At 42.5% G+C, this 20,686-nt stretch overlaps 1 protein-coding gene across 1 annotated transcript in view; it reads right to left on the bottom strand.

The window, feature by feature from the left end:
* Positions 1-20,686, bottom strand: part of MYO5B (myosin VB) — a 1,014,515-nt gene that overhangs the window by 84,822 nt on the left and 909,007 nt on the right. Inside the window, exons 26-29 of the mRNA XM_078674793.1 lie at positions 18,685-18,825; positions 17,468-17,536; positions 13,369-13,608; positions 11,739-11,839 (exon numbers count right to left, since the gene is read on the bottom strand). Coding sequence (XP_078530919.1) covers positions 11,739-11,839; positions 13,369-13,608; positions 17,468-17,536; positions 18,685-18,825 — 551 coding nt within the window. The remainder of the gene's footprint in view (positions 1-11,738; positions 11,840-13,368; positions 13,609-17,467; positions 17,537-18,684; positions 18,826-20,686) is intronic.

Below are 20,686 nucleotides of genomic sequence, written 5' to 3' on the forward strand. Positions count from 1 at the left end.
AATCTGTGCCACAGTATGATTTTCCACTCCTTAGTGTATATATATGAATAGTTTCCACTGCCCCCCAAACAAATGTGCCATCTGGCCTTGCCAAAGGCCAACTGGGCTTCCCTGGTGTGGACCAGAGCATCTGAGATATATTTTAAATATTTTTATTTTAGGTTTTTGCCACAGCAGAGGCTTTAGATTTGTATACCACCCATATTTGCATTGTGATGCACAAGGATAGGAGATGATGAGCCCAGAATCACACAATTTTGAAGGCGATATTTTTGTAAAGCGCCTTTACACGAAATGTCTGTTTGTATTTAAATGCCGAAGCCAGAATTCGATCCCACGAACCTGTGGCCAAGGTCTGTAAGTTACCCACCAGACAACATCTCCAATGAGATGAGCACATTTCTATGACCCTATTTAGCGGTGTATCAATGCCCTTTAGAAAGATTGGAAGGTTAATAACGCCCCAGAATAGGTTGTATGATGTGAGGCCAAATAAATCATTCGAATAATATTCCTAGGAATATCACTGTTCGTCGAAGCTGAAACAAAACCCCAAAACTATCGCTGATGCACCCCTAAAACTCACATTCATGACCCTGAAGTTCACTCTCTATTGGTTGTTCAAGCCAAGTGAGAGCAGTAGATCTCTCAAGCTCCCTGGGGGTCTACCAGTGGCAGTGGTTAATTTGTAAAACAATAAGTGCTGGGGCTCCCGTCAGGAGGTAGCGTACTCCAGCCCATTTCTCCTGTTAGCGCCGCTGAAAACAGACCCAACTACTAACCATGAAAGTGGGTGGAGGATGTGGTGTAATGACCAGAGCTGCCAACTTCGGCGCTGGGGAACCAGGTTCCAGTCTCGGAGTTGGCGCAACATCCTGTGATCCTGGGCAAATCACTTAATCTCACTGTGCCTACCATAAATGAATGTGTTCTTAATTAGTGCTCATGAAAAGCGCCATAGTTAATGATTAAGTGCCGGTCCTGGAACCAGGTTCCAGTCTCGGTGTTGGCGCAACATTCTGTGATGCTGGGCAAATCACTTAATCTCCCTGTGCCTACCATAAATTAATGTGTTCTTATCTAGTGCTCATGAAAAGCGCTGTAGTTAATGATCAAGTTCCAGTGCTGAGCACCGGAAACCACCAGCTAAAATTAAGTACTGACTGTATGTTTGCTTGCTCTCACCCCTGTTTTTCCTGTCTCTCCCCGTGCTCTCTCCATTTCCCCTACCTCCCCAATCCCCATCCTGCATATTTAAAAAAAATATTTCATAAGGGCCTCACAGCTATAAAATGTTGCTTAGCACTGGAATCCATTTTCACGTTTCATATGTATCATTTTTACATTTTAATTCTGCCATGTTAGAACGGTAAATTAAAAAATGGCTGCCTGTGTCATGGTGCTTATGGATAACTGGTTTGTCAATGAACAAAAGGACAGTGCGGTTCCTGTATATTCTGATGGTAAATATTTTGATCCTATTCAAAACCTGTGTATCTGCCGTTGGTTGAGGTGTGTAAAAAAAGCCATCTATGAGCATAATTCCACGAAAACTAATCATAGAATTTGTGGATTTTCCAAAGTACTATGTTGAGGGATGTGGAGGGAACATGGGGGTATCTTTCTGGAAAAGTAAGGAAAAAGTGATAATTTAGGTCCAGAGTAACAAAGCAATTGCGTCACCCTGTCATCACGCAAGTTGACGCATGGCAACGCGAGTGCTTAAATGGCATTTACAAAGAGTTACCAGCATTGGAGAGGCGTTACATGGGTGGAACATTGGCGTTTCCGTGCGTACATCCATGTATTGTCGAGAAAATTCAGAGTTACTAAAGTCAGTCAATAAATAAATAAATAAATAAACCTGGGCTGGGGCGAAAGTGGTGCAACTACACAACCACGGTGTCATGGAGAGAAAAGTGCAGCAGCGCAAGGCGAGAGCTGGACAGCGCCATATTTTTGTGAATGTGGCGCTGTGCATCTTTCTCCCCTTCCTTGCCTTGCCTTGCTGCGCTGCGCTGCGCTGTGTGAATAATTAGTAAATCCGGGCGTTACTGCATGCACATTTACATATCTTACACATGGCTTTGTACACTTCACCTGCGCAAATAGATTTACTCCAGCAAAATGATTATAGTAAGTGTAAAAACTGTCTGCAACAGCTCAGCAATCCCCATCCTATTTAATGGAGTGTAGAAAAGGGAGTTTCTGCACCACAAACAGCATTATTCTGGTGGAAAAATGGAGTGTGTTTAGTGGAGAAGTTGTACTTGTGGGACTTCTGTAGATTTCCTTGACTATTCCTGGGATGGTTTAAATCCCCATTAAATTATAGGTGCAGGTTTTAAAGGAGTAAAGATTTCCGATTTTCACAAAGAAATTGCGAATTCTTTAATGTTAGTATTTTTTCACTCGATGCCTTTGTGGACACACTATCCTCCCTTCTCTGTGCCTCTCTGGCATTTACTAATGGCTGTTGACCAGCACAGGGCCACCCCGGGATGTTACTGCTTTAATAAAGCAATATTAAGGGTGTTGTTGCTTTAATAAAGCAATATTACAAAATTGGTTTTTGGAAACTGAAGCGCACTTTTCACGTTTCAGTGGAGTTCTGCTCGCTCAAATCTTTATCGCCAAATGCTTCATCCACTGTTCGACAGCAATCTGTTTAATGACCCAGCGCCGCAGTATTTCATTTTTGGCTGAGACGGAGCAAAACAAAGCCGCGAGAGACTGCAGAAGTGCTGCACGCGCTTCAGGCGACGAAAAGCAATTACCATGAGCAGAGTTAAAAAGCACAGTACCATGCTCATTTTGTAAATATCACAAGAAACAGAAATGCGTTCAGAGGCCGGAGACTCTGTGGGAAGGAATTGTACGAGGATCAGGAACTTGCAAACAACACTACGGGGAAAATCGATTAAGCTGCACAGCCCATCCAATACAGGGGGGTGCAGCTACCAATGGTGTGGCATGTGCAGTTGCACCGGGCCTGGGGGCTATGAGCAGGGCCGTCTCAACAGCATTAAAGGTCCCCGGGCAAAGCAGTGCACTGGACCCTGCCTCCACAACCGCTCACAGGAATAACAAGCATTTACAATGCAACAGTCTCGCCTTTGCAAAAGTTAGAGCTATTGGCATTGTAAATGACAAACTTTTTATGTATGTGTTGGTTTTGAAAACAGATAAATAAATGACATTGTCATTTACAATGCCAATAGCTTAATCTCTCGCAAATGCGAGACCTATTGCATTTGCACAAAAACACACACAGAGAGCCACACACACACACACAGAGACACACACACACAGAGACACACACACAGAGACACACACACACAGAGCCACACACACACACAGAGCCACACAGCTCTCTGCAGGCACAACAATGTCACACTACGCAAATTAAAAAATTGGCAGCTATTTGTGGTTGTTTTACACCTCTATACATTCAAGATGATGTACAGCAGAGGTCGCCTGAATCAAAACCAAGAGAAATCGCAATGAATGGAGATCCCGAGGTGATCCGTATGATTGAAATGCACAAAGATCCAGTGGAAGAGAAGGGAATAAAGCTGTTGTTCGTCTACCCGTGGATCACTCGCCCTCTGCCGGGGACTGGGCGGAGGACCTGGTTAGCTCTGCTCCGATCACAAGACCAACAATTTCTGCATGAGTGTTGCATTGTGCTGACCGCCAGTCACAGGCACTGTGCTACGTCGTTCTGGCCAGTCCAGAGAGTATTGTCGTAACTTCACCGCTTCGTGGGGACATGGTCTTTGAACGCCACCAACGCTATCGAGGAGCAATTTTTAATCAACAAGCTTACACCAGATACATCATATTGCCAAACGCTCCGAGTAGATCTCCAGATCACTCTTACAGCATGTTCCGACCCCCTCAGAAAGGCCACTGTTGCAATGTGATCGCGACGAGGGCTCTAGCTAGGCTCGAAGGAGCTTTGTCCAGTGTCCTTAACCACTTCAAATGGGCTCTATACCTTCTCAAAGAGATGCCGCTTGCGTGTTCCCCTGCAAAGCTCAGCTCTCCCATACTCGGGGGGCGGGGGCTAGATCAACAAAATGGCAGCAGCCGGAGCTAGACAGAGTCATGTTCTGGAGCCAGGAGCGTCCCTCACGGACACAATGCGACTTTAGGTACAGCAAAGAGCCTAGGAAGACCCAACCCCTGGTCTTGTGGTCCGGCTCGCTCGCCCTAACGTATCTGTTTACAAGCTAACACTGAGAAGAAAATGGCGGCTCCTTTTTGGGTGAGGTCGGTTGCCGTAACACACCAGACTTTGGTGGATGCCCATCACCCTGTCCACCAAGCGGAAGGCCACAGCTGGCAAAACCTGAAGGGAGCGTGGCTTCTTGTACACTGTCTCCTCGAATCGTTTCAAGAACTGGACTACCTGACCCCACTAACATTGCCCAAAAAGTTTTCATCGCCCTCCCGTTTAGTGCATACCGAAGCGGGCTGCTTTCTGTGCCTTTAATGTGATGGGTTTGCTACGCTCCCCACTGAACACCTCCTCGCGAAAATATCCGCGCATTTAAGGAAATGGCTCGCATCTCACTCCGCGCTACAAACTTAAACATGGCTCCTAGTCCACTGTAGTTTTACCTCTAGGAGAAAGACCCCTAACAGCAGCGAACGTCAGACCACGCGACCGCACGGAGGCAACGAGGCTGGGGAACGCATCTGTAATCAAGCCCGCTGCTGGAGGGTCTTGTGTGGTGGGGGCACAAGAAGATGTCTGCACAGCGCCCACTCTGGCATAGATTACCCTGGAAGCTCTCGACGCACTTCACGAGCGGTGTGCGTGCCCTGCTCAGCAGTAGAAGGACCTCCTGCCTTGCAGCTGAACAGAGGCCTCCAGAGCTGGAGAATGCAAATCCCATGACAAACCCCCTACACCCCCCCTGAATTTATGAGGTTAGTGCAGAGCTCGCAGCGCGTGCTGACAGGATAGACACTCCAGGAGGCGAGCATGCGTGGATTTCAGCCCCGTCCTTTTCAGACTGGGGGGCGTGTTTCTTTCTCCCCTCTTCACCATTGGCTGGAATGTAAACAATGGGAGTGTTTAGGACTGTTGTTTTTACATTCCAGCCAAAGGAGAAGAATGAGAAAGAACATTAGAAAACACGCCCCTCAATCCAAAAAAGACTGGGCTTAGATGGAAAAAATGACGTCACTAAAACCTCTTCTCCAATGGCTAGCCGCCGTTTAGGAAGCCAGCCAATGGAGAAGAGGGGCGGGGTTTACCCTCTCTACTAAGAAACATAAAATCACGCTAGCGAGACTGTGCATGTGCGCAGCCTACGCTAGCCGAGACCTAAAAATGTTTAATGGAAATTAAATTCTGGTCTGTATGGGGCCCCTATGCTCTGCGGCCCCCGGGCAACTGCCCAGCATGCCCATGCGTTAAGACGGCACTGGCTGTGAGGAGCTCTCTGCACCCCAATTAGGAGTGATTTTAGTACTCAGCAGCGGGAGAATAGACCCCCATGTCCATGACTGCTCTTTGGGGTCCTTGGCAACTACACTAAAGTACTCTCAGTCTTGTAATGGGGGGCGAGAATGGAAGAGAAATGGACCAGCATGTGTACTGTGGCTAGAACTAGACCCCACTCAAAGGCCAGCCACAGGAAGGCAGCAGCCTACGGCACTGCGACCAGATTGTCTCTCCGCCCAGACCATGTCAGACACATTTCTCACAATGGCTTTAAAAGGAACATGTCCTTTGGCGATTCCCTCTGATCGGTGACAACACTATGGCCCAAAAACTGAGACCCATTATTTCATAGTTCATAAGTTTGTAAAATGCCACATTCCAAACCAAAGCCAGTAAGAAGGGGATTAAAGTGTTGTGGAGTTACTGGACCAGGTATTCCCAAAAGTGGGAATCAGTAAAACGCCCTGAAGTTCGCGTTCACATGTGGTCGTTGATGCAGAAATACAGTTTCTTGCAGGTTATTGATCTGTGTACAAAGGACTATAGGCAATCAATTTGAGATTTAATATTAGTAGTACTGGGTGCTGTTCTACCTCCCTATAACACTGGTCAGCACATAGTTAGGGCTTAAGTATTCAAAAAACAATCAACAATTTCATGTTTATCCAATGAAATAGCTTGCATTGGTACAATAATCCCATGCGTCATTAAAATGTGTCTGAATGTCTAATGAGTGCTACGCTCCCTTGCACCTACCCATGACCGCCTGCCCAACCACCATTTCCACCCCTTTCTACTCTAGGATGTCCTGTTGTGCAAGATATACATGACAAGCTATGTAGACGAGTTCTGGTAGCATGGGAAAACACGGACTATGTTAGACCTGGCCTCCTTGGCGTGATTTCCCCAGTCTTTTTGCCTCTACCTCCTGTATTTCGAATCTTGAGGAGACTGATAAGACACTCGCAGCTGAAGCACCTGACCCATATTCCTTGAGATTTGTTCTCCACCAGTACCGGATGTGGGATCCTCCTGCCATTCATCCAGAGACCCCTATATTTTGAGACTGATGCTCTACAATAATCGGATGCTGGATACGTTTGCCATTAATTAAGAAATTCTTTTCGCATACTTGATTCCAACCTGACAGTGGATCCTTGTTCAAATATCACTGATTTGTCTTAAGGCTGTCCAATTTCTCATCCCTGTCCTGATGAAGACCCGCCGTGACGCACAAACCACGCTTGCATCTGGGTCGAAACATCGACGTGCCTGAGACAATCCTGACCCTAATTCCTCAGCTCCACACCAAAAGGAAAATCATACCTTTAGTGGTTCAGAGATTCATGCAATTAGGGATAGATGTCATTTAAAAATGATTGTTTTTAAAGCACTGTATCACTGTATATAACATTTTCACACTCAGCACTTCTTTTGCACAGTATTACTACAGCACCTGCGCCGATTATTTTTATGTATTGTCTGCGCCAGCCTTGCATTGTCTTTCGCCTACTGGAAAATGGAAAAAAGTACAAAAAATAATTTTTTTAATTTCTTTTCCCAACAACATACAGTGTTTCCTCTCTTTTTTAATATAATACTTGATTTTTTCATGACTTTGGTGTGTTCCTTGTTTTCTTTTTCATTAATTGTGAATGAGAGAAAATGTTAGCATAAGCCATTCTGTATACATATATAGATAGGTTTGTATTAAATAAATAAGAAAGCAATTCGGTTCCCAACTTTACTTCTATAATTTCACACTAAGGTTCTAAGGAGCACTGGGCCCCCCCATTGTACCAGACATCTAATTAATAACTGCAGTAGTCCTGATGGCTATTGATTTTGTTCTTCAGAATGTAATACCTTTAAATACCCCAGGTCTATGCCTCCAGAGGTCGATGCCTCCAGGCACCACAGAAACCCAGACAGGTATCATGGCACCACGCAGACCATGCAGAAGTGATGATACTGCAGGTTAATTCTGAAGTTTCATTTGAAGATTTAGACCCCAAAGGTCTTACTGTCACCGAAGTACAGCGGAAAATGAGCAGAACAAAGGAGAAGTGAGAGCAGGGAGACTTCGGACAAACAATGGTAGTATGTGGTGTTAAAGAAAGAAATGGGAAACTAGGTGTGACACGTTCATGTTGATAACACTTTCTTTACAAATGTTACACAATGATTTGCATTGACCGGGATAAAGGATCCTTCTACCCAACAACTGAGTCTCATGTCTTAAATTGTTCCAGGAGTTTTATTTTCAAAACTAAGATCTTATTCTCCATCCTTTCCTATACTTTCTGGGGGGGGGGAGATGGCTACCTCTGAAACTCGTTCTTTTCCCACTCCTCACTCAAAACACTTCCATTCCCCTCTGCAATTGCCATACTCAACTGCAATTGTTTTACTTCTCCCTTTCTCTCCTACCTCCCCATGTAGTCCTTATGATACCAGTGGTGCTTTATTTTTTTAAAACGAATGTTGCACCCTTACCCCTCCTTTTCATACTCTCCTCTTCATACTCTCCTCCCTAGTCACTCTTTTTACATTTGCTTCTTGCCTTTTTCTTGATTTATTTTCACTCCTACAGTCTTCTGTTTGTCTGATATTTTACTGCAAGCCTAATCTCTCTTTGTTATTCCCTTAAACTTTACCCCAGCTTTTTACATTTTTTGATATTTTTTCACGTCCATGATATTTTGGGCTTTTTATGAATCAGTTTGTCCAGTTCTCAGATGTAAATTTCATCAGAATTGACTTTTGTTAGTTTTGATATTCTATATATATGTTTTTAAGTTTTCCCTTGTTGGATTAAAAATGATGTACGTTTCCAAAACAGTACCATCATAAATACTGAAATGCAAATTAAGTAAGCTATTCTTCCACTAGATATTCTCCTCTTTTTTAGAACAAAGTCGTGCCATCTATCATATCAAGTGATTTTATCAATGTTCCACCCTCTGGGAACCTTGGGAATCTTTTCCTTTCATTTGATCTTGTAGAGCAATCTGCAATATTTGAATAGGCGAAAGTAATCCAGCAACTCCGATGTTTGGGCACTTTTGTTCATCTCATTACCCCCTTCTGTCCTTCTTCTCCCTCTCTACCTCCTTGCATGTACGGTGCTCCAATGCCTGATATGGCATGGCTTTGTCGAAAAGTCTAATCAGATATACGTATGCTGGTTCCCCTTTAACCACCTTCATTGGAAAATATACTCAAAGTTAAACCTAACCTGTTCCCAAGATACCTATGAACTTTGCATACCTTTAACCGGGCTTGTACAGCCCTTATGGCTGCTGTACAAAGCTACAGCTAGGGTAAAAAATTAAACATGGCAAAGATTTATGTTTTTCAAGCAAGCCAAGAGCCATTATCAAAGGCGTGGCGTCCTGCCTACTGTGTTTGTATGGAAATAAATATGACACATAAAGCTATCATGCTGTGGTAGTTTGAACTCTTTAGCTCATTGCGATAACAATTACCAGAAAATTACGATATCCGGAGGCAGCAGATTCTCTCGGAGCACCGGAGATCTTTTACTGAAGCCTGGATTCTTCCGCAAGACGAGAACATATAATAGAGCGTTCTCTGGAGCTGCACCAAGAATTTGTAATTCGCTTCCCCTGAACATTAGAAGAATCATGCCCACCTCACTATTCAAAAAGGGAGCTAAGACCTTCCTTATGAGAAAATTCCTCCCATAAATATCAGCGGACACTACTACGGTTCTATTTGAGACCGACAGTCAATCTCTCGATCTTCTACAATCGGCTGTTCCAGTAGGTTACATTATGCAGCATAATAGTCCCTCCAATTTTATTGCAATTAATCTTGGGATAGCGTATTCAAAATTGCTATCATTGATTTAGCTTTATCTCCTATAACCAGCTCTGTTGATACATTCAGTCCCTGCATTTCATGATTGGTGATTGCTAAGGACAAGTACTTCTAAAAAGCCACATGGTGTAATTGACTGGACACGAAATATTGTAACACAAGTTGATCTCTAGTAATCATCAGAATGTGTATTATTTGTAAGTGCTAAATGATTGTAACTTTAAGAATGAATACTTACGACTGCTTAAATGACTTGTATAACTACGGAAATTAAATGCTATTGAACTGTGAAGCGCTCTGACACCCACTCTTGGGTCATGTTTGTGATAAAGAAAACACTGAATAAATAAAAAATAAATAAAAATAACCATGCATATGCAACCACACCATAGAGGAATCCTTGTTAATGAGAAGTTATATTAAACATTTTACAAGTTGCAGCCTTCTCCACCACCATGGATCTTTCAGCAACTAAAGAATGAGGACTGGAAGATTATTGTGAAGATTATATAGTCCGTCAACTACTCAGGAGGAAGTTGTGCAAACGTTACAATTGGTATTTTTAAAAGTAAGGCTATGTCATGAATGGGCATGCCAGCCTGCTGCTGGAAATTCGGCCATGTGGAAAAAGTTAACCTTACGCAACTTTCTTGCTGCGCATTTGTCTCTGGCGATGACCCCATCAGATCTGAATCGCCAAATGTCATACGCTGATGAAGGGGCCACGATGAAGATTCATTTGCTGATAATTATCGCTGCAGTACATTAGTTCCTCCCATTGACTATCCTCTGGGTCACTATCCTCAGTCAGGTCTAGCAGATCTGGAAATTTCTAAAGTTCCTGAGACTGCTGGTTCAATCTCAAATGGCCTTTGTGACATTCGAAGTGCAAAAAGCAGTGTCAAGATATCGAGGGGCCCCTTCAATAAGGATTGCCTTCAGGATACAAGGTTATGACCAAACCCCATCATATCACAGGTTTGTTTGTGCAAATGTCTCTTGTTTTTGGACCAAGCTAGGCACAAGCTTTAAGTGATGAACAGTGAGGCTCAAGGAGCTACTCTGCATCTTAGTAGATTTCATGAGTGCTGGTGCCTCATGCTTTTAGGCACTTGGGGCTTAAAAAACACTTCTAGGTTTGATGGCTAAAATTAATATTAAGTATAAAACACCTTAGTCCTATTTGTAAGGAAATAAGGCACCAATTCTAGCCTTCCTGGAGCTTATCAAACTTTTTTTTATGACATCTTGCGATTCCCTATGAGAATTTCAAGACATTATTCTTGACAGATTAAGCTTCAACATCTTGTTCCATCCACCCGGCAACTGTAGATGTGTTTTAAATAGTCTAGATACCACAGATAGGGTTCTTCATGTAAACGTTTGTTTGGCCTAATCATTATGGTTCGTCTACAACCTGTGCCCCCAGATGATGTTTTTTAGAGACCTAAAGTATACTTTAAACATTAAAGTAAACCATATTGAGCCCTATGGAGCATCATACACGCCAAGTTTATCATACGTTAGACTGCGTACAAACAGATCCAGCTTGTAGGACTAAGAGTGATACTTCTTATTTGGAAGATACTCTTAATACACCAATACAATAACAGGGCAAGTTGTCTACTCTTTCCTGGAATTTTCATTCCCACTCTTCCTACTCCACCTTGGGACTGGCCCCCGGCTGTATCTCATGACCTCTCTCAGCCCTCTTTGAAACTCTATATGCTCCGCTGTCACTTCTTATCAAATTACAACACCTTAAAGAACACAAAATGCAATTGCCCACCTTTCCCTAAGTTTTCCAAGCCATTCTCACATATCTTCTCTCCTGGACAGCATGCACTGGCTCCCTCCATCCAAAAGTATCATTTTTAGGAGTATGCGCCTTATTCACCATGCTATTCACCAGAGATATGGGCCCCTTTATTATAATTTTGCTTCAAGCACTATATTTCCTCTTGTGCTCTTTCACAATCCAAGTGATCCAGAATTAGTGTTTGCCTCTTTTCATACTGGAGCGTCAAACATTGGATTAGCCTCCCTTCTGAAATCTGTCTTACCTTCTGTAGGGCTCTCAAATCCTAGCCTTATCCTCAAAGTTTCCTCCCTAATAATTGTGTAGTCCCCTATATTGTAACAATACCCTCGGCACCAGCATACGCGTATGTGTGATAGTCATGCTTTACAAATTTATTTTAACAAAACCATAACATGACCAGCTGGAACCCTTCCAGGTCATGTATGCTTAAGACTGATCGATGTTGCTCTGCTGCACACGGTATCAGTACAATTCAAGGATGTGTTTGCGTTTCCTACCACTGCATACTCAAAAAAGATGCCAGGCTTTGATAAATAGTAGACCTCGGTATTCACTTCTTTAGGCTCCTCTGCAGAAGAAGGTGCAATTTCAATGAAAAAGCAATAGGAAGCTTACCTGTTAGTTTCGCAGACACCATGATAGGCCTCAATTGCATCTTCTGGGTCCACATGTTTGTCGCTGTTTGGCCAGCTTGCATTTGAGTTAATGCCTGATTCCTAGGTGCAGAAAATGCAAAAGATAAATGTGTCTTTAGTTTTTATACAGCAGCTTTCTTCACAAAGGATATTATAGACCTTCAGGAGATTTACACAAGACACAGTAACAAACATTTCCACACAGTGAAGTTTCATTCAAGAACATTTTTTAAATGTATATTGTTGAATTCATTACTCTGATCAATTAAATAAGGATGATGGCTGTATTTTATGGCAACATTTCTGTATCTTTTTAAAGAATGCCACAGGTGCAGTCTACCTTTCACCACTGACATTTTCTAGGTGAGAGTGTATTGTGTCGTCCAAGTGGCTGTGCTGAAGTTGTATGCTATAGAAATATGTCTCTCACTGATTACTGCAGATGCTTTGTTGCTGGCAAGGGAGCTATTGATAGCAAAGGAGCACAGAAGCCCCCAGGAAAAAAGGCTTCTTTGGTGAGCCCCAGGTAAGAAAGCAGTGATATTGATTTTCTGACTAATGTGGAAGTCCGACTGTAGTTAATGAAATTTAGTTCAAATTATTATCTTAATATTGGAAAAATATTGTGAAAAGACTCTCTGGCTTTGATGCACAAAGCAACTATAAACATTAACCTGAATATTCATATTTGCAAGACAATGACAGACAGAATTCATTATTTTCCTCAGGGGTGGTGGATGCATTACTTTTTTCAAGTACTCTCAAGCAAGCACCCCATGCACGTTCGGTTGCAGGGGGTTGGGGTGCTCTAGGAGAACATATAGTCATCTAGGTACAAAGGAAGGAGGACAATGTGTGAGTTTGATGGAACAGGCTTCTCATGACTTCTCTAAGATCCAGCCATTGGTTGTTATATTTTACTTAATCCTGGTAGATGCAACATACACTCTTCCACTACATGTGTAATGTTGCACCAGTAGTAGGTATAGCCCTTTCATGGCTAGATGAGATGTTGATAAATACGGTCTGGTATTACATATATAACCATGTGATACAATTTTGAAGAGGGGGCAGAAAGGGGCATTATAGTAGAATAAATGTAAATGTAAATGTAAATGTACATGTACAGAAATTTTTATAGCGCAAATCACCGAGCGGTTTCTAAGCGTTTGCTTAGGGAACCCGTCCTGGTATTCCCCTGTGAGATAACTCCGGCAGGGTATCCGCAAGGTGAAAGCCAGGCATCCCGCCGCGAGGGGCCGTTGTGGAGATTAAGCAAGCTATTGCCCAGAGTCGCAGAGTGTGAACCCGTGAATCGAGTAGGCACCGGAGCGAGAATTGTCGAGTCCATGGACATTTTAGGACTCAAGACCCCGCCGAGCCGGGAATTGAACCCTGGTCCCGGGCTGACCTCTGCTTCCAGGTCTGCCTCCTCTAACCAGTGAGCCACACTTCTCCAGTATAGTATAGCAATGTTACAGAACAGGACACCAGGAGAAATACTTTCTGTTATCAATGTGAACCCTCCCTTGCCTCTTGTAGACATATTTCAAAGAGTGCAATGCTTCATCCACTATGCTTTGTATCATCAATAACTAGCACAGACTTACCATACTCCCTCCATGCTCCTTTTGGTGGGCTGCATTCACGATCTGAGTCCTCAAAATCAGCACCTCTTCCTTCCGCACCTCCAGCTCCTCATTGGCTGATTTCAGTTGATTCAATAGGATGTTATACCCATCCTGGCTGTGATTGGATGAGTTGCTCTGGTTGGCACGATCCGCGATGGCCTTCCTTGCTTCATTCAGCTCATTTTTCAGTTTCTTGTTTTCAGATTCCAGTTCTTGCCTCTGGAAAATACAGAGAATTGTTCAGAATGAGGTTTTTTTTTGGTACAAATGGCAAAGATTTCATCTTGGAAATTCACTGCCTGTGTAACAAGTTGTAACTTCAAAGTCAATGCATTAAGCCGAGATTAACACTAACACTACACAAATAGAGACAAGGGCAGGGGGTACAGACACTCAAGTTTACTAACCTGGCTTCCTATTCAGCCTGTTCACAAGAATTGTATCTGGAGTGCCTATTGAAGTCTGTGCAGAACACATACACAACTTTGCCTTAACATATTGCATTGTTCAGCAATTCCCAGGAGGCAATTACATGTTGTCTTTGAATGTGCCACCCTATCTTCCCTTTGCCAGCCTAGTAGTCCTATATCTGCCCTGAACAAGTCTTCTATAAAACTGGGTAACAACCATGTATGGGATGTTGGGATTGGCTCAGCCAGTAGATAGTCTAACAATAGCTACTAACAATAACTAAAAACAGTCCCAGCAATAACTACTTATGTTAGCCTGCCTTAATGGCCCAGTGGAAGTACAAAGTAGGGGCATGAAGCTGGCGAGAAAAGCTACCTTGTTTGTCTGTCAGGAAGGAATTAACTTACAGGTAGGGGGCATGGGTGCAAACAGTCTTATTGTCAACATGCAGTAGGGGGTAAACAGCTATTAATTTCACTTCTCCTCCCAAACAAGATTGTAACTGATTTATAGCAATTAATAGAGCAGAGGGCAACATTCGATAAGCATAAGTAGTTCTGCCACCACATCTCTAAGCTCCTAAAAGGCATTCTACCAGGTTTTATTGCTTCACATGCATTACTTCTTACAAACACCAGTAAGAGTTTTTCTTTTGAGTTTTATTTTTTCTGAAAAAACCTTGCTAACTTGTCCTTCCAGCATTAACCCTCAAAGTGTTGCAGGTGGTTCAAAATATGGCTGTAAGACAGATTTACAATCTTTGCAGATTTGACCAGCTGCAGGAACTGAGCTGGTGCCCTGCCGGCCCGAGGGTCCAGCAATTCTATGTTCCACCTCAGGTGATACGCCCAAGTCTTAGATGGCGGCTCTCAACCTACTTGTCGCAGGTCTTTTTCAGTTCTGGTTCCTCGGTTGTGGAATAAGCTGTTTTTGCAATTTACATTAATTTCTAATCATAATGGATACACGCTACATTGATGATGTTTCTGTTTTGCTAATGCCTTCTTATTTGTTCTTTAAGTAGTTTTAATTGTATATGTATGTATGCATGTTTGTATGGAGCTGTTAGCATTGGTAGAGTGCAAACTTAACTCAAGACCAATAGAGCACTAAAAAGGGGGCATGGTCTCCAGGAAGATATGTTCATTGGATTAAGATCAAAGGTAGACTATCTGATCAGATGTAGTGCTCCTTGGAGAGATTCAGCTTCAGCTTTTTTTGCTGAATTCCAGGAGAGTCGCTGCTGATCTGATATTCATAGGGGTGCTTGTTATCAAACCTAAAGGGGAAGACTCGCCTTCTAGTATTAACGTCTTGCAATCTTTTATCCCCAATGTGGTAATATCCAGGCTCTTGGTCTGGCGTAATGTAAGCTGGGGTCTTATTGTTGAGAAGCTTAGTAAGTGATGAATCTGGTCTTAAAGATGATCTGGGCTGGAGGGAGGTCAATGAAGCTTTTTTTATCATGGGGGGGGGGTGATGTGGTCAAATTCCATCATTTGTCCATGCCGACTACTTTACAAAGGACAAACATCAGAGAAGGGAACTTCACAATCAGTCAACACAGGAGTAGAAACAGATGTAAGGCTCCGTTGGTTGAAAATTTTACAAGAGAAAATAATAACGAAAATGACAGAATAGAAGGTTATTGAAGTCATATAAAGAAACCACTGAGAGGTGGAGACAAGAAAGAGCTGCAATAGCAGCAAAAGTGTGAGAGGAAACAGCGCTTCAATTCTGTGACAGAGGGACTGACCACGATGGAGGCGGTGATATTTATTTTTTACAAACTGACACTTTTGCGTTTATGGATTCTGCTGCCAAGGCCTATGGTAATGATCTATACTTAACTGTTGGACATATCCTAATGGACTCTGATCGCTTCGGAGTGAACTTTCCAAAATCTCTTTCTCTTAGTGTAACGCCAATGCATGTATGGAGTGTTATTAGCATTCATGTTTATAATCTGGGAATTGTTAAATCATACATTTCTTTATATTCATGACTGTGCTTTTACGATGGTTTCCCTCTTAGAACCCATTCACATTTCTAACTAACCTGATTCAATAGACAAATTTGTATCATATTTTTTGTATTTTATTACTGATGTGTTGTCACGTCAGTAACCATTGGCCAAATATTTTTCCCGACCAATAGTTGGGAGTAATTACCAGTCCTTCATCTCTTCAGAACTTGCCTCCTCAACCCCTGTTGTGGACCGCTGGTCTTGGTTTTATTTTTGGTGGACATGCTTGCGCATTGGGCATGCACGCCGTGATTTGCCTGCCAAGCTTCAGAGGTCCTTACTACCCATCACACGTCAGCGGTGCCATTTTAAAGCAGGGCACGTCAGTGTCCACACTTCCTGAATTCCAAAGGCGGACAGTGATGGTTTGCTCTGCCGCCCACCCCATAATAAATGACCCCATTATTCTGCAACTATTATAGAACCTCTTTTGTGTAGGTTTGAACCCTATTCTTTGTGCAAATCATGTTGCATATAATCTTATTACTTCTACTTTTCTTCTGTTTCAGATTGACAACAGCCTTTCAACAAATTGCATGCAAGTACATGTTTGTGTGTGCCCACAAGTGGACTTTTTTAATTCCCTGACTTTTTTAAACTAATTTCTGTATACGTAAGATTAATTCTTCATTAATATGAGTTTTAATTTCAGTGATCAGTGGCTATTATAAACACTTGCCAATGACTCATTTATGCACTCTTATTGTTTAATACAGACTTATTCTACAATCCTTCTCTAGCACTCTGATTTAGACACTTTAATGACAGCACCCAGTGCAGTAAGTCTCTTTACAGTGGGGTCTCCCCTTTTCATTATATTACTTACCCCAACATACTTCTGATTTGTTCCTTGTTACCCGCAGCCATTGCTGTGCTTTCATAATATTTCTTTTTCTGATGATAATCTTCCGCTGATTTATAAGCTTGAAACACATAAGCAATTTGCTACAGGCTCTTGTGATCAGTACATCATTTGGAATTGGCAATGTTTTCAGCCACCTGGTTAATGTATCCTGTGGGCATTGCAGGGTTGTTTTATATATACATACTTTGCACTTTGTTTCAATTATGACACTGGGTGTTCTTTCTATGAGCAGTGCATGATTGCTGTTTTTGTTGTTTGTCAATAAATGTGTTTTTTACATTTATATATGGACTGCGGTATTTGGTGTTAGTACTAATCACAATTCACAATTTCCTTAGATAAAGAAGTTCCTAGCGAACCACTATTTCTTGCAACGATTATTCTTGCTGATATGCTCCTGTAGCTGTAGTTTCTCAACCATGTGGTCAGTGTATCTCCACCCTGACCCCTTATGTGTGCTTTCACACATATTTTCAGCCAAGGGAACCGTTACCGATAGATAAAAAGGCCGCCGCAACTTTCTATTCAGGTTGTGTACAGCCAATCAGAGCATTCCCAGTGGCGGGTGCATCCACGATTCATCACGAAACCACTGCAAAATATCCGTGGCCAGAGATATCACTATAATTTCAATCTTTAATTTCTCAACAACTACTGAACGGATTTACACCAACACCAAATAAGCAAAGAGCACTTCCTTGAACTGACATCTACCTCCCTGCCAAATTTGGTGTACCACCGCTGTGCTATCTGATTTGTATTTATTAGTTCCTCACCTTCAGATTGTTGTAGGCAAGATCAGTATCACGGTCCGGGTTATTATTTTCTTCTGTTGTTTCTATTACCTGAGCAAATGACACAATAAATTCAGAGGTCATACAACGTTAAAGCATTGGCTTAAAACCATGATTACATAGGGCACAAACTGGACTTCAACGCTAGCCTAAGGACATGCATACAGGGTAGCGATAGGAAGGTGCGCATTTAGCCTCACAAAAGACCAGAATAGTGAAAGATATAAACATATAATATATAGACAAAGTTGTCCCAACACTTTTGTCACAATCCCACATTATAAAAACACAAGCAAAAAAATATGTTTTTCTGCGTCAGAAAATATCTCCTTGGACCCCTCCCTGCAACGCCATTTTAGGGGTTCATTACACATGGTTTTGGGTTACATGTTTGCAGATGTGCCCACCCAACCCTGAAAAGTCTATGGCTTGTTCTGAGCACTTTAAATTCAGAAGCAAGCATGAGGGGAAAAAATGAGAACAATTTGTTTAAAAAATCTGAGTTTTAAAGTTTGGTTCGTGGAGTCATGTGACTTATCCATATCTTGCAACTATTGCACGTAACAAATTCCATAATAACAATATATCATAATATGGTCTTAACATCCTATTGGTTAATGCTGGGTGGTCAACCCTTGACAAGTATGATGCATGTGGTCAGCAACTTGAAGACCCTTTATGATGAGTCATGAGAGTGAATGCCAAAGAGTGGTGATTGGGTGAGAGGCGTGAAACGAGCAGATGAGACAACGGATGAGATGCCGTAAGGTGAAATCAAAGCTCACAACAAGTGGGCTGGCTTGACAGAAGATATGTTATCTTTTTTAACCTGTACCCATGGCTGTTGGCTTATCTCTATGCTGGGCGCATGAATAAATATCAAAAGGTACCCTTTAAAGAAGCCGCATGGGGTGGTGGCTGTATTACACAGTGCCATATTCTTGGCAAAGGACCACATACACAACAGAGAAAAGCTAAAAACTCTGAAGTTCAGCAATAGACCCACTGATAGCACACAGTATAAGTGGTGCTTTGATAAAAGCACTGTATAAAAATGAAAAGTAGATAAGATTGATACTCTTATATTAAGACATTGGACTGGCCGAGCGGTTAGGATGCAGATAGAAAGTGCCACAAATACCCTTGGACGGTGCACAACCTTCACTGCAGTTGAAACTATGTACTGGTAAATGCCTGACCTGGGATTTCTTGTTTTCTAGCTCTTCTTTCTTGTCCAGGTGTGCTTGCAGCTTCTTTCTCTCCAGCTCCAGCTCGCGAACCCTCTTCTGCAGCTTCAAGAACAGGGTCATGTCCATGGCCGCTTTCTCCAGCCCGGCCTCCTGCAGAAACCCACAAGCAGAGACGAGTTTTACCACTGAACCCACATCAACAGGTATTTCCACAGGACACCGGCTGATTTTCAAGTTTTAGGCATCACCATGAAAATCTACTATGGAATCCAAGTTCGTGTAAGCTTCCAGATAAATAAATAAGTCACATCAGGAAATCTCAAGGTTAAGAATGTTACAACTGTTACAGTATTAATAACTTAATAATACAGTATTTATAACATATCGTGAAAGTGCAGTAATAATGACATATAGTGGAAGGAATAGGACTAGCTCTGGAACACAATTTGTAGGCAACTGCTGAAATACATATTCAGTTATGATGCAGATCCAAATATGATTATTTTCAACAAATGCAGTGCATTTGGCAATGATTGGTTTTGGACAGAAAATTGTAATCCATATAGAGAAGTTACAACTCCGAGTTAAACAAGTGCACACAAATAATGTAAACAAACAAGTAAAATCGTGGACTATAAGAAAAGCAATGAGTCAGTTCTGTAAAGGGATCCTAGGAGGACAACATATTTATATGAATGAACAAACTAGTTTTATTTGCTCTGGGAATTTTCCATTTGTAAATACCAAAGTTTAGTTGCTGGGGTATATGACCTTATCATGTGGATAAATTATCCCATATCCCCTCAGACACAAATCTGATTACATTTCTCCCATTTTCCTTAATGTCGTCTGGATATAATACACTTGGAGTAATACCTGCTTTATCTGAAGTAGCCTGAAGCCAGCATGTATGCCACCTCTCTTGGACACTGCAAAGCCTCTTCCTAGTCGGAGTCTTCCATCCTTCCCAGGTCCCCCTCTCATTTGCCCCTCAATTTCCTGAGATCCCTGTGGCGTTCTATAGGTCATGGGACTTGCCTTCTGTACCCAATGCTCAGATAGAACCCTGTGTTCCAGTGGAGCACCATTAGGGATATCTCAGCATCACTTTTCATGTGGGCCCCCAAAGCTTGTGGTAATCTTAGGTATCTAAACACCTCTGTGGGCCTCAGATTGTACTCCTCTGTGAGTCCCGCGTATGACTTCAGTCAATTACACCCTAAACATTCCTCAACGAGGTGACACCTATTATATCCCATCCCCGGATACAGTTCAGTCAACTCAACTCACTTAGATCACCCCTCGACAAAGAGCAGTATATTCAGTCAGCTTTCCTTCCCTTTTTTCTTTGGCGGCCAAGCTCCATATTTTTGTTGCTGTGATCACGTGGTGCGGTCAATCTCCATGCCACTGCTGTTATATACAGTGGCTTTATGTACCACACCCCTTCCCACAGCATGCCTATGTATTGTAAGTGCTGGATCCTGCTCAGAAGCAAAGGTCCAATCATTTATCACTACCAAGTGGGCTGCCCAGTAAGATGTCTGCAAGTCTGGCTATGCTGTTCTATCATAATAGATCCAGTTTGTCAATACATTTAGAGCAATATGTATTTAGCAGCCGAGGCCGCTGCAGGTAAGAGCGGTGGGGCTGGGTGGGGGGATTTCGAGAGACGACCACAAGGAAAAAGTAATTATTTATTTCATTTTCCCTCGTGGTCGTTCCTCAAAATCCCCCTCCCCCACCCGGCCCCACCGCTCTTACCTGCAGTGGCTGCGGCTGTGATTGAGCCTTTGGAAGAAAGCATTTGGAACCCAATACAGTGTGTTTTACAATGCATATAATGATTTGAGTACCACTATCATCTTTTAGAGTGGAGCTTGTCCTAACAGCGAGATTGGCAGTGACCTTCATTGCTGCACATTTCTCTGAAAGCCTGTCAGCATCCTATATATATTACACCCACATTTCTCATGACATAGATGCCCAGGCATGCATACCCCTCATTTGT

This window comes from Lissotriton helveticus, chromosome 2_1 (genome assembly GCF_964261635.1).
Source record: "Lissotriton helveticus chromosome 2_1, aLisHel1.1, whole genome shotgun sequence".
Classification (NCBI taxonomy): Eukaryota; Metazoa; Chordata; class Amphibia; order Caudata; family Salamandridae; genus Lissotriton; species Lissotriton helveticus.